Genomic DNA, 13,774 nt, shown 5'->3' with positions numbered 1-13,774 from the left:
GGTTTCTGTTGAACTGTTAGAAGACCCAAGGCAGATTCAACAGTAACTGAACATTAAAACCTTTATTGTTAAATGCAGGACTGTACCTAATATACGAGGTATACCTAAACTGGGTGAGTTGAGTTTAAATTAAAGAGACTTGATTTGTGATCCAGAACATGAACATACAAGTGCTCAATCATTTAAGTAAACACCAACATAGAGCCACAGCACATGGAAGTTGCACATATAAGAAAGCTATGAGACAATAAATCAAGAGGCATGAGTTACATAAAACACTAAAGTACATACACATAGGCCTGGCCTATATTTTTTTAGAGCTTTTCTAAAAAGTACAAGTACAGAATAACACATTTTTGTGACACATTATTGGTTTGTCAGTTGGAACCAGCATTGGAGAAACACATCTCAAAAGCATTGCTCTTCCAGAGCAATTAGCTCCCTAAAATGTGGATTATCAGGAATAATGGGAAGACAAAATTTCCTGAGAAATTTCTAAACCCTCTGTGTGAATAGCTAACTAATTAATAAGATGCTATTTTCAAACCAGCTCTGAAAGACAGGGACGAATTCTGAGAGAATATATAATCATTATAACAAATACACTGACTTGTGGGTGTTAATAAATTAATGCCCAGGACAAAATCATTTGTTTGTGGACTGAAAAGACAATGCTGGCCTTTCCGCAGTGCCTATAGACATGTAGGGCCCCCTCCAGGGCAGCAGGTGACGCTTCAGTTTGGCTGTTTCACGCAGTGGGTGAAAACAGAGGGCGGTGCGGCGAAGAAGAATAAGAACAAGCACAAGAAGAACAAGACGAGCAGCTGAACTGTGTCGCACGAAGCCTTCTTCAATTTGACGGTTTTTCTTCGGTAAGAGTTTGCAAAAGTAATGAATAACACGTATATGTAGTTTAAGTTAACGTTTGGTAATTTATTTCTGTCTTACTTGTCGCTAAAATGTCCAAATGACTCATACTGTGAATGGCGTTTCCCGGGAGCTGCCAGCGGAACACCCAGGCTAGCGTTAGCTCACTGGCCTTAGCAGAGATACGGTTGTTGACTCGACCTGCATCTCCGTTTGTTGCTAATTTTAAGCCTTTACTAGCGTGTGCTATGCTCGCCGCTTCAGTGTGGGTTTTTTCACCAATAGAAATAACATAATGGCTGTCTGAGTCGTCGTGTTATTTTCCAGCCAGCTGCCAGTCGCCAGTCCAAAAATGGAAGCACCAACAGCCCAAATCCCTCACCGGGATCAGGACTGACACTGGACCCACAGCGACCATTCTTAACCTAAGCTGAAGCACCCCAAAACAGCAGTCCTATGTGGTTACAATTTGGATTCTGTCGTCTTGTTTGAAATGTTAAATGATACGTTTAAACAAAAGTGAACGATTAGAAGAAGTAGTGCTGTTTCCACAGGTATGTGATCTTGCGTCCGATAACGATGGATCGATAGTGAACTGTTACGTCAGGCCCATCTGAGTACAGTTTAAACATTTAAGAGACAGACTTATCTCCACATACACCACGAGAAGTTGACCACGGTGCTTCAAAATCTAGAAATGTTTTTACCCTTTGGGTATATTTCATGCTAAATGTGCTTAGCTCACTCTTTCGCTGTTACATGTTATTTGGAAAAATAGGTGATTTAGGAGAAGACTAACAACATGTTCTGCAGCATATAGTAGTATCTGTTCTTTTAATGTGTCAGCTTTTAGGTAGGAATTGCCCAACACCGAGGACAGAAACGGTCCGTGATAAGGCGCTTGTTTGGCCTAAACAGAATTCGAGGCCTTCTTAGGTTACACATGAACATCTACCTTTTATTTAAACATCTACTTTATAAGTATTTATGTCCATATCTTTATATGTTAATGTTTTATTGAAAACCATTAGGGTGAAAGAGTTTCACTCAGTAGGAAGGCAGCTGAAATACAGTATAATCTGTTTTTTATCTGTGAAAGAAGGCTGTTGAGTAAGTGAAGAGACAAGAGTTGTTTTTTTTTTTTTTTATCTCTGATGAATAGTTAACATATTGCTCCAAGTTGGCTTTAGTAATTTCAAACCTTCACTGTTAAAGAAATATGCTCTTTGGACCTTTTTTGGTGGGATTGTTTACGTGTTTTTCATTTGATTAAGCCTAGTCACGTTTTATAATGCATTTTAGATATTATTATCCATTTAAAATCTTGATGCTATATTGCATACTATATACTAATCATTGGAAATTAATTGTACAGAAATTTAAATTTTACAAAATTTTCATAGCATTTTAACATCATGTTGTAAACTAGTAGTATTTTCAAATAGTGATTTAAATGAGGCTTTTTGAGGCATGTTTCAGTCTATTTTAAATTAAGTCACATGTAGTTTGTGCAAATGTTGATTATTTTCAAAGTGTATGATAGATTTTGTAATTCTTAGACTAGATTTCTACAACCATAGAAATTCTGTTCAATATTATAAATGTTTGAGAAACTTCTACTCACTGACTACCCAGCTGGTATAAAATATGAGTAAGATAAAGAGATGAAGAAATAGAAGGTGAGTTAAAGAAACATAATTGAAATTAACACTTGGTCAGCTAACTCAACTCTAGACTATGTGTCGCTTGTTTCAACTATGGAGTCTTGGCAGGTCAAAGATTGTGATTTTTTTCTGAAAAAGCTGTCCAAAATGAACACTGTTTCTTTTTTTTCATAGATTATTCACTCACTTCCAAAGATGGTTCGACCACATTTTGGACCACCACGTCTGAAGTCCAGGTATTTTGATAATAATTTCTTAAAGTTGCACTAAGATACTTTGGAGTTATGTTTAAATGTGGCATTATGTGTTACAGTAAAGATATTTCTGTTTCTCTTGTGTCCTATCAGACCCTATGGAGATGGTCATGGTATTGGACCTAGTGAAGGGCATTACAGCCCCAACTCCAAAGGTCGAAGAGATGACCAGGGCTACCAGTCAAAGGCCCCTTTTCACTGGAGAGATTCCAGAGGTAGAGGACGTCCCCCAGTTGTCAGAAGAGTCCCCCTGATGGGAGAGCAAAGGGAACCACGTTTCAATAACTGGAGGTCCCAGAATCAGGATTCCTTTCAATCATACCCTCCCAAAATGGAGCCCCACCACAGCCAGAGGAGGCCTTCTCCATCTAGGCCAAACCGGTCCCCCAATGTCCAGCATCAGTCTTCTCGCAGTCCTGCACAAGGATCCCCGAGTCAGAGGGGCCCGCCTTTTCATGGCCACCCCTCAGGTCACAGGTCACCCTCTCCAAGACATTTTCGCAACCACCCACCCGACAGGAGGCCCGGCTCTTCACCAGCCTACCAGAGCTCTTTCAGGGGCCCTAAAAGGCAGTCAGGTTTTCAACATCATGAGCAGAGGAGTCGAGACCCTCGTGGGAATTACAGTCCTAGAGAAAGGCCCTATGAGCATGCAGGTCATGGCATGAAGCGCTGGAACGAGGCTGGAGCGTTCTCTCATCCACACAATGGAGAACACGGGCCCTCTGGGTCACAGAGGAGCCCCAGAGAGATGCATGGGAGAGGCTCATGTCCAGAGAGGTACAGGAGTGAAGCAACAACCCCAGCTGGGTAAAATTATTAAAGAGGAGGCCTGAAGCTGGCCCAGTCCTCCCACTCATTGGGATCGTAATGATTACCTCTACTCTGCCCCAACTCATAATAATTAGAGGGGAATAATGGGGGTCTGATGTAAATGTGGTTTCACCTGCCATTGAGAGGAGGGTTGCATCTGTAATTGCCCTTTGAAAATATTCTTCACCTACCTGTTTCATTCTGTCATGGCATTATGAAGGGGCTGCATTGAGATAAAAGTTAAAAGTTCCGCCTTCCACTTAACATGGCAGTGGATCTATCATTGTAATGATTTCTCTATTGTTTGATGGATATGCAGGTGGTCATCTGAGCAAGACTCCAGGCGGCAGCGTGGTCCGGTGGAGAGGCAGGGCAGCAGATCCCACAGTAGGGAGAGGGCACAGGAAGTTTCTCACCCGCCCCCTTTCAGATGCCCCTCATGGAAAGGAGGTCCACCACCATCCTCCTCCTACCACAGGAGCCCTCAGGAGAGGCAAATGGCAGGACCCCGCAAGAGGAGGATATCAGATATCAGCATGCCCTCCTCAGACCCCGCACTGGAGCACGGCAATCCAAAACAACCCAGGAGAGAAAGGCCTCAGCTGCTTAGTATTCCCAGGCCATTCGGCGGTCGACCTTTGTCGCTTAGGGATAAAAGTTACCTGGTTAAGAGCCAACAAGTCAGAGCAGAGTCTCTCATGAGGCTCAGAATACCTCCATCTGTGAAACCCAGGCCTCGCCTGGGCGACTCTGCCTCACGGGGAAACATCAGCTCTGTTCTCGCTATGAGGAAGAAACGATTCCAGTCAAATGCAGTTCCCCTGAAAAAGCTGGAACCGCGGAGGGGAAAACCACCACAGTCACCCCCCAGAGAAGAAAGCAATGCCAGCAAGTCTTCAAGAGACTCTGATACAGGCAAAGAACAGGTGGAGTCTCGCCGGTCCATGAACACACACAGGTACGGTATTTTCCTTCTAGCACTGTTCGCAGGGGCTTGATGATGATTAAGAGGTCAAGAAAGAATGTCTCTGTGTGAAGGGGGTGCCAGCTGTGGAAAATGGAGATATCGTGATGAGCTAAATGTGCAACACTGAGTCAGTTCATGAAAAGCTGCAAAGGTTTTGCAATGCCTCCCAGTCTGCGTGCTGCCTGTGTTTCAAATATCTTCCTGTGAAGTGGGCTGAAGAGAAAGTGCTAAGTTAAGCACCATATTGATAAAGCCAACCTGTTTAAAACCTGACAAATGTTTTAATGCCACTGATGAGGAGTGTGGGAAATGTAGCTGATCTGTGCTGCTGAAAGGATTCCTCAGTCTGTCGACATTCAGAAAGAAGTGCTCTTCAGCATGTCGTGAAGACCTGTTTCTCTTCATTAAGAGAACAAAACCAACCCCTTACGTAGTGTAAAACAGTATATCTGTGTATGGAAAATGATTGCATTAAGAAGACTGCACCTGTCAAGAACCTAAATGAAACTTGCTGTGCTGCCCCTTTGAAATTATTGGCAACCTTTTTACATCAAGGAACAGGGGAAAAGAGATGAATCAAATGTCAAGCGTTGAACGGTGACCGACGCTAAATGATGAGACAGCAAAGTTGCAAGTCAAGTGGCATGTTTGATTGTGGAATTTCCAAAAACAGAGCTAGTCTGAGCTGTGATGCTTTGTTTTACTTTGAATATCGTCACAATGGCAAGATGGATGACGCTGATTGTTGATTACAACAGAGACAACAAAAGCAAGAGAACATGAAGAGGAATTTTCATTGAAGGATACAACTAACCACCATCAGAGTCACTGACATTCCTTTTTAAAGTGATAAGTTACCTAATACATAACTCATATACAGTGATTGATATTTCTGACTCCAGTGTACATCAAATAACCAATTACAAAATGTCTTTTTATAAATTCCCGAAATGGTTACAATAGACATTAAACAACATTTTAAATAGTCAAAAGCCAAGAGAAAGATTTCAGCACACAGTTGATCTTTTGACTAATACAGTACGTCAATCCCTATACTCCGGAGTTTCTATCTTCACACTTTCATCAGATGCGTACCTTCGTGTGAGTGTGTGTGTGTATACACGAAAGACCAGAGTAATGCTCAATTTGTGTGTTGCACGGAACTGAAATTTGGAAGAGGAAATCTTATTCTTGCAGTGTGCAAAGTAGATTAATTCAAAAAGGACTGACTCATCAGAATTCACAATTCTGCTCCACCTGAAGTCTAAAATGTGGACCGCCATTATTCCCATTCAGCAGAAGGAAGAGGAGCTGAACCGCTGCTTGCCCTTCAAAAAGTGCATCCATGTACTTGAATTTTTTGCTTATCTGCAGTTGTAAGAACATGAAGAATCCATTCAGACGTCTATCAAGCATTAACCAGGTCAAGGCTGGAGAAACATCTTGAAATATTATGATGAAATGTACCAGCGACTTCTGCAGAAGTTTGCGACCTTAAAGCAACTGTTTTGCCTTCTCTGTTCTGATATCAACACACCTGCAGTGAAACAGGCCTTGATGTGTCATTTTAAACATTCGGAAAAAGATACATGAAGTGGCGTAGAACGTATAAGAAGACTGTTCATCAAACTTTAAAAATGACAAGACACAAATGGTCAAACAGGACAGACTTGGATTCAAAATTGATGAGAACAAGATGAAAAGAGTGTCCAGAAGTTGATACTGCATGGGGACAGAAGCAAGATCAATTTGATACCACCTTGTTGTATTCTTAATGTTCATACATTTTGGCTGGACCCACAGGTCAGCATGTGCTGTGGTCAGATCCTAAGTCTAATCTGACATGTGACATAAATGTAATAATCAGAGGTGGGCATCATCAGCCTGGGGGGAATCATAATATTCAGTCGATGTTTTAGAAGACTAATGCCGCCAAAGTCCACTAACCCAAACCTGCATATGACAACCTGCGAAGTCGTTGCCTCGTGTGATGGACAAAAGCTCAGTCAGTTCTCTGGACTTTTTCCCGCTGGAACAGAGCACTGCTACATGAAGAGGGCAGTACTTGCTCCTTGACTGTACTTACTTCAGAATCACCATCATCTTTATTAAGTCTGAATCATACCCAACGCCCCTGATGATAAGAAGAGGTGGAGATCAAGAGGAACAGGACTCTTCATTGTGGGCTCTGCAAAGCCTTATGTCAGTTGCCTTGAAACCAGAACTTGTCCATGAGCAAACAAACACCGGGCCATCTCTTAACACCACTGCACAGCACTGGAGAAGAAGCTGTTAATCCGACATAATCATCAGCCTGGATTATGATCAGCCATTCATTTGAGAACTACAGATGTCTCCAAGGCTGACGACATGTGAAACCTTTTGGATAACGGTGATTGAAGTCAACCAAAGGAAAAACTAGTAACGCCCTGATGTCAAAACCCTCTGAAGTTCAGTCTGATGCTGAAAACAAGCCTGCGCTTCTGAGAGAGGGACGATAGAAGATATGATGATCTGATCTAAACCAGTATCTAAAAGTTGTCTCCAAGAATTGCCAGCTCTAATGATCACTGAGTAAATGAAGAGAGCTCAGATTGATTCAGGGTACAAAGATAGGAGTAAAGAAGCATGGACAGTCCATGGTTTTTGTAAGTACCCATGTGATGCGTGGCTTTATAATCATTTGTCTGCCTGCAAAAACAGTGCTGTTCATTACTGGTTAATAATTGATTACTTTCAAGAGTTCACAGGGTCATTTAATTTTTACTTTTTTTCCTTATAAACACTGATAACTCGAGTGACATGATGCTAATGTTCCCAGGCCACATTTAATATGATCGCACACTGACATAAACGTCATACTGCTGATGTCATTAATGTGCCTCCGCTGATCTCTCCCCAGATCTTCTCCCATAGAGAAACGTGACCTTGTTGTTTTGTCCCACTGGCCTCCTGGGCCGAGCTCCTCCTCTAAGGACGACTCGCCCACGAAAGATCGCAGCCCAAAGCCAAAGAGTGGTAAGTTTGTTCTTTTCGCTCTCTGTTTTGATATCATATCACTTTACATTTGTTTGTAATTCAGAGGGTTTAAGACTATTTTGGTTAAAGATACACCTACAGGGTTTATTATTTTTACTTTTTTTGTAGAACGCAGTTCAGATCGCGATGTCACACCAAACAGCCGACTCTCAAAGACAAATGATGCCAGATCTTCACCTGAAGACCGAAGACGTGGTTATGTGGATAAGAGGGTGTTTAGGTACGTTTCATAGTACCCACTTATCTACGTGTTTCAAATAAAGCTCTGATTCATTAGGTTGTGCCGTATTTTCCTGTATGTGAAATGTAAGTGTTATTCAGTGTTTCTGATGTTCCCCTTTGTCTTTGCAGGCCATTTAATATGATGCAGGACAGCCACAGACTTGGGAGGCCCTTCAGGAGGCCTGGACCTGGACCCATGCAGGTGAGTGACATTAATTGCTGAAGACTGTTGAGAGCTTGTGCTGCTGTTTCTGAGAATTCACACAAAAAAAACAGCAGTAAATGTACTCACAAGCAAAACATACATTAAAACTGAGTGCTCTATCGCATTTTTTTAAAAATGTTTCATTGTATTCAAGTCTTAAAGAAAAGCAAATATGACTAAATGAAAGAGTGAGCTGTCAATAAAGGTTTGCAGCTAAATCATGGGATTTTTAAAATGAAGCCTATGGAGGCACATGATCGACTCAGTTATTGTAAATAGCTTCTTCAGCCTCCTGGATGTGTATAGGCCCCAAAATATTAAATCTGTAAAATTAAAGATGATGTTTTCATTGTGAATAATTGCAGATATAAAACCGCATTTTTGTTTTTTGGCCACACATTTACATCTGCACTGTATTTCTTAAATTTTAGATGTTAAACGAATAAATGAGGGTAATTCTGTATGTATTCAGACTTCATTGTTTTGTTTTACAGAGACCAAAGTTCACAGGTGGTCCAAGGAGGACGGGCCCTGAACTGTCTGGAAATTTTAGAAGACCACTCATGGTATGCAGACCGTCTTCAGAGATCACCTGGTTCTTTTGGGAAATGTTGACATGGCTCATTCAAGAATCTGCTTTTCTAATAACTAATATTTTTTCATTCCTTTTGTTTTTTTGTTTTTTTTTATAAGGAGAGTCTTGTACCACGTCCCTTCCCAAATCAGAGGCCAGTGTTCAGAAAAAGTCAAAACATCATGTCCAAATATCGCACCATGAGAGTGATGCGCCAGCGAGTTCCTTACAACAGAGGGCCCAGCCAACAGCGCTGGTGATAAACCTCTGGTAAGTTTTTTTATGTGTGGGTGTAAGCAATTTCAATTCACCATGTAGTGTCCTCACACAGTGTAGTATTTCCCATCTGCAGGCCATTAGTAGGTCTATTTGATACTTCATTTGGGTCATCTGTGTAGCTGCATGTCGTTTTTTTACTGTAAAGAAATCTTTATTTATCACAGCAGAACAATGTATAAATTCCGCTGTACTGAAATTATATTTTTCTTGATCTCAGCACAGGTTCCAAAGTCTGCAGACCAGATACTGGAAAAGGCAGAAAAATCCCAACAAGACATCTCCATAAATGGACTGCACAAACCCCCTCTCTCTTACTACAATCCCAAACTGCCTCTATGTTGTGGAAGTGTCGCTTGTCTTTTTGGTACAAGTGTTTCAGTTGCACCTTTGAAGTACTTCAGTACTTCCGTTTTAGGGTATTTGTAAAATATGTCATTACATTATACACCTATTTTTTTTGTGAATTTTTAGTTGGGAGTTGCTGCCTGTAATCTTGTCTTCATTTTACCAAGATAGTTTTAGCATTTTCTTAGTTTACCAGCAAGAATCCGTTTCAGGTTTGTGAAGTCCAAGAAGAGTTTACTTTAATATCTTACCTTGACTGTCTCAAAAGATTTATCACATGAAATGTTCTGTTTGATTCGTCATGGGTGTTTTGATAAGACATAGCAGCTTGTCTAACAAAATTTAGCTACTGCTTGTAAAAGTTGTATAATCATATGTTTAGTTTATTGTTCAAGAATTGCAATAAAATCCGATTTAACAAAATCTTTTTGAATTTTTATTTTTTGCTTGCAGATTTAGACATAGGACAGAATCACCTCATCAATGATTCTGTTTTTAACAATGATAAACCTATATGCCAGGTTTCTTAACCTTCTCTGAGTAGTAAAATCTTAAATATGGTCATTTATTTATGATCTGTTTTCTGGAAGTAATTGGTCAAATGGCTTTATTCCTTGATTCAAGGAAAATGTGTCTTCATGCTTTCCAAATGATTTGTGGCACGTGATTTTGGGATATTGCAGAATTTCCTTTCAAAATATTTGAAGTTGTATTCTAGCAATTTATGTTTGCATGTCCATTATGATGAGAGACTCAGAAGGGACAGAGGTGGAACATGAATGTTCAAAATAAAGCACTAGGTGCTCAGATATACTAAATGTAGGAAGCTATACATTTAAATAGTGTGGGACTCAAAGTTGCTGGTTGCTACATTTCCCATAATACAATTTAGTAAATAATTTCATCATCTCCCTCTGAAATAACCATTTCTTGAAAAACTTCATCTCCCTTCAGAGCCACAGAAGACATTTTACCTTTTTTTTTCACCAGCTGAATCTCTCTCCTTGTGATGAGAAAGCTGGACTTCATGTGTAAAATCAGTGGACTGTCCCTTTAAATTAAGGAGGCATTAAGAAAAGCCAATCAAAACACTTGCTGAGGTTTTAAAGTCGCTGCAAATCATCACCCTTTCTGTTTTGTCTCTCCTCCCCAGTTTGAACATCACTTCTTGTATAACTGCGTTCCAGTTTGTTCCTTCGAACACACCCCTCGCCCTTCACCCCGTGACGCCCTTCGCTCTGCCCTGGTGATATTTGTGAGCAGCAGAGTGGAGCTAAACATAGCTCTGACGGTACCACTCCTCATCACAACATACTGTGTAGACCACGGTGGGTTACAATGGACGGTGTCCTGTTACCACAGATGCTGCTGTATCTCACCAGTGTCGCCGGCCAAACAAGGTGAGTGTGTGGCCCAGATCCTTAACTGTAACTGACAATAATCTGGTGATTAGTTTCCTATGTTTACTAATGATTGTACTGTGTAATCTGTCACTGTCATACTTTGTTCAGGCATGTGTGGCACATTTGTTCCCTGCTGTGGCATGACAAACAGCTGCTTTTACCAAATTTAGTTTCCCTGACTTTGATAAAGAATGATCTCAGTTTAATATACAAACTAAAGTTGCTTTCATGTCTCGAGCAGGACATATTATTAAACAGATACAATGACTATTTCTCAATTACTTTGTTTTCTTAAAGCATGATGTGTGACTGCACTGAACTGACTGTTGGTTTCTGCTCCAATCTGTTGTTTGTAGATGTAGACTTAAAGACTCTACAGGTTTTTCTGTCTTTCACTCTCTCCACTTGTATTCCTCTCTGTCACGATGGGCAGCTATAGCTCAGCCCTCATTCCTGGTAAGCCTCGCAACTATTATTGTTACTATCTGTTGCAACATACTTTTAAACACTACCATGCTTGAATGCTGCACGTTAAACAGGCTGAATTTAGGTTCATCATTTGAAAATTCCCTGCATTGTGAATTAGTTTGTGGGTTCTGCAAGGTGTGTTTTAACATTTATTCTCCGTTTCTCGCAAAGACACTGAAGAGTTTGATTCAGTTGTGTCGATGGCGGAGAAGCTGAATGAGCAGGTAGCTCATGCTGCAGATGAGAGGTTACAGTCTGAGCTTCAGACTCTGGGAAGTATACACTTTTGATAATCATTTAGAAGTCATACTGACTTAAAAACTACAGTTATAACATGGCTCACTGTGTGAAAATAGTGTGCTCTGGTGTGTTTATGTCCCATCTGTCCTTGGGATAAATTTAACTTTCCTGAGCTGCCTCATATACACACAGCCACCTACAGTAACTCCTTACTCAAAACAAGGTTGAAAGAAACTTGCCTTGTATTTATTTATGTATTTCTGTGAACTATATATATATGTATGTATATATATATATATATATATATATATATATATATATATATATATATATATATATATATATATATATATATATATATATATATATATATATAAATAATGTAAATTTTACTTTGATTCATTGATTTTCTTTCATTCTTAGGATGAAAGTCTTTTACTTATCAGATGTCTCACACTAGATTTAACTTACAGGTAACACTTATGATGGAGGAGGAAAGAAAAGAAAACCAGAGTGAAGAGCTGGATTCTTCAACACTTCAAGAAAACTCTCAGGAAACAAACCAAAACGGGTCTGCTCTCCCTGTAAGAAAAACAGTCAATTCTTCACGTACTTAAATTCAAATTTATTGAGCTGTATGCAACATTTAGAGAATATCTATGATTCAAAGTTTAAGCCAGGATTGTCTGCGCATGGCTCTCAACATGGAGGTGGCTGAGTCGGCGGATAGCAGGTAACAGTGCTAACAATGGCAACAGTGCTGACAGAGCTAAAGGTGCTGACATGGGGGGTTTGGTGTTACTTCTGTGATGACGCCATTACACCACCTTGGGTCGGGACGCCGTTATGAGAACAGAGAAGCTCAGATTGCCACACATGTGACTTCAGTCTTTGCTTAAGATGCCATTACTCCACTGTATCTTCACAGAGCAAATAGTATTTTGCTGCTATATTTATGCTGTGGATGTCGCATACAGCTCCTTTAATATTCCAGGTAATTTGTTGTATTGTCATGAAGTAATTTTGGGTTATTCTCCACAGGCAGCAGCACCCAAAAGTGTGCCCAAAGAGTCTTTCACCTCCCTGTTACCAAAGGCTCTCTCAGCTGTACTACAGTCGAAACTGGCCCCAGGCCCTAACTCTGACTCCCAGCCGAGCAGACATCCAGCTAACCTGGAACAACTGCAGACAGAGCTGAGAGACCTGAGGGGCCAGTTTGAACTGATGAAGAGTCAGCACAAGTATGTGTATACTTTATTTTTGTTTTTTTTTTTACTGCCCAACCTCACCCTGGTTGGTGTCTAACATTTACATCACTGCCTTTGTTATCAGAACCAGGGCCTTTTGTTTGTTTAAAGTTTTGTGCATATTTTAGTGTTATGTTCAAGTTTTTTTTTTCCGACATTAATCCGACATTATCTTGTGTTCCAGCAAAGAAATTAAACTGCTGATGAGCGAGCTTGATGAGGAGAAAAGGATTCGCTTGACTTTACAGGTGAAGAAACAAATGAATTCCTACAGTGTAGCTGCTAGAACATGCTAAAGCAGTGATACCCAATTTAAGCAAGACTGTGTGCCAGGTATCCTAGGGACGATTTTCTTATTCACAATCGAAATAAACTGATGCATGCCGGAATTTTTTTCGTATATTTAATATAAATAAGGTGCCAGAGGGCCTCTGTCAAGGGGTCCTAAGCCCCGAATGTCCTCAAATCCTAGAAATGCCCCTGCACCTGATCAGCATGGGCTACAACGACCTGATTAGTCTTTTATTCATCTGACCTCATAAATATTCTTTATTTAGTTTATTTATTAACTGGTCCCTGGAATTTTATTTTGTCATTGTTTGCTCTTTTTAATAATGGAAAATAACTTTATGTTGACAACATTTGACTTTTTTCTTGCAACTGATTTTGTGTGTGTTTTGTTTCAGATGGAGATTCAACGTATGAAGAAGCACATGTCTAAATGAACGGAGAACTTAACCATCATCAAAAACTTGTTGTCATGTTGTACACTTACCTGATAAGTAATATTTTTCTAAGTTTTAAAAATCATCCTTGCTCCTTTTTGATGAAAAAATGTGTTTTTTAAAACACTTTTTTCATTGGAATGGTGAGTGAGCCGGCCAAAAGTGAATGCTTTTACTAAGTAGTTGCTAAAAGTCCAGAGGTGAGGCACAGTGGGAGCAGACATCTGGTTGACCATTTGTATTTAGAAATGAGCAGGAGATATCCCTGTTACACATTCAGTTTGTTTTTGTTCTAGTGTCGGACTCTTAATGACTTTTGCATCCTGTGTTGGGGAAATGTTTTGTGTCTTTAAGTGTGTTGAAGATCATCACTTTTGAATTTTTTTTTAAAAAAAAATCATCTTTCTTTTAGCCATCCTTGTAGAAAACATTTAACAGTGAAACTGAGAGGAAGACATTAAC

General features: G+C 40.1%; 2 protein-coding genes across 5 annotated transcripts; both read left to right on the top strand.

Annotated features, from left to right (window-relative positions):
• The first annotated feature begins 722 nt into the window (after positions 1-722).
• LOC121952338 (uncharacterized) lies at positions 723-9,652 on the top strand. 2 transcript variants are annotated; one of them, XM_088088552.1, is made up of 10 exons: positions 723-872; positions 2,706-2,767; positions 2,879-3,565; positions 3,918-4,556; positions 7,468-7,583; positions 7,713-7,824; positions 7,956-8,028; positions 8,526-8,597; positions 8,725-8,875; positions 9,107-9,652. In XM_088088552.1, exons 2-9 carry the CDS (start codon positions 2,727-2,729, stop codon positions 8,863-8,865), a joined length of 1,881 nt encoding a protein of 626 aa, XP_087944678.1. In that variant the 5' UTR covers positions 723-872; positions 2,706-2,726; the 3' UTR covers positions 8,866-8,875; positions 9,107-9,652. The 2 variants fall into 2 exon arrangements, with proteins under 2 accessions (XP_087944678.1, XP_042354883.1); XM_042498949.2 differs by having other exon boundaries at positions 724-872; positions 9,102-9,652.
• A 709-nt stretch (positions 9,653-10,361) lies between these two features.
• On the top strand, positions 10,362-13,694 carry LOC121952750 (uncharacterized). Of its 3 annotated transcripts, none has more exons than XM_042499570.2 (7): positions 10,362-10,629; positions 11,066-11,088; positions 11,272-11,324; positions 11,814-11,924; positions 12,382-12,581; positions 12,772-12,835; positions 13,274-13,694. In XM_042499570.2, exons 1-7 carry the CDS (start codon positions 10,568-10,570, stop codon positions 13,310-13,312), a joined length of 552 nt encoding a protein of 183 aa, XP_042355504.1. In that variant the 5' UTR covers positions 10,362-10,567; the 3' UTR covers positions 13,313-13,694. The 3 variants fall into 3 exon arrangements, with proteins under 3 accessions (XP_042355504.1, XP_087945024.1, XP_087945025.1); XM_088088898.1 differs by having other exon boundaries at positions 11,272-11,373; positions 11,815-11,924; XM_088088899.1 differs by having other exon boundaries at positions 10,363-10,629; positions 10,989-11,088.
• The last annotated feature ends 80 nt before the right edge of the window (positions 13,695-13,774 follow it).

Source organism: Plectropomus leopardus, chromosome 15 (assembly GCF_026936395.1).
Source record: "Plectropomus leopardus strain MGB_pleo_1.0 chromosome 15, ASM2693639v1, whole genome shotgun sequence".
NCBI classification, from domain to species: Eukaryota; Metazoa; Chordata; class Actinopteri; order Perciformes; family Serranidae; genus Plectropomus; species Plectropomus leopardus.
The sequence above is the reverse complement of the archived record's forward strand: the minus strand, read 5'-3'. Positions and strand labels throughout refer to the sequence as shown.

Coding starts and splice junctions, on each gene's coding strand:
- LOC121952338 (XM_088088552.1), top strand. CDS start 2,727: ATGGTTCGACCACATTTTGGACCACCACGTCTGAAGTCCAG. Junction 2,768..2,878: donor CCACCACGTCTGAAGTCCAG/GTATTTTGATAA, acceptor GTGTCCTATCAG/ACCCTATGGAGATGGTCATG. Junction 8,029..8,525: donor CTGGACCTGGACCCATGCAG/GTGAGTGACATT, acceptor TTTGTTTTACAG/AGACCAAAGTTCACAGGTGG.
- LOC121952750 (XM_088088898.1), top strand. CDS start 10,568: ATGGACGGTGTCCTGTTACCACAGATGCTGCTGTATCTCACCAGTGTC. Junction 11,374..11,814: donor GTCTGAGCTTCAGACTCTGG/GAAGTATACACT, acceptor TTAACTTACAGG/TAACACTTATGATGGAGGAG. Junction 12,836..13,273: donor GGATTCGCTTGACTTTACAG/GTGAAGAAACAA, acceptor GTTTTGTTTCAG/ATGGAGATTCAACGTATGAA.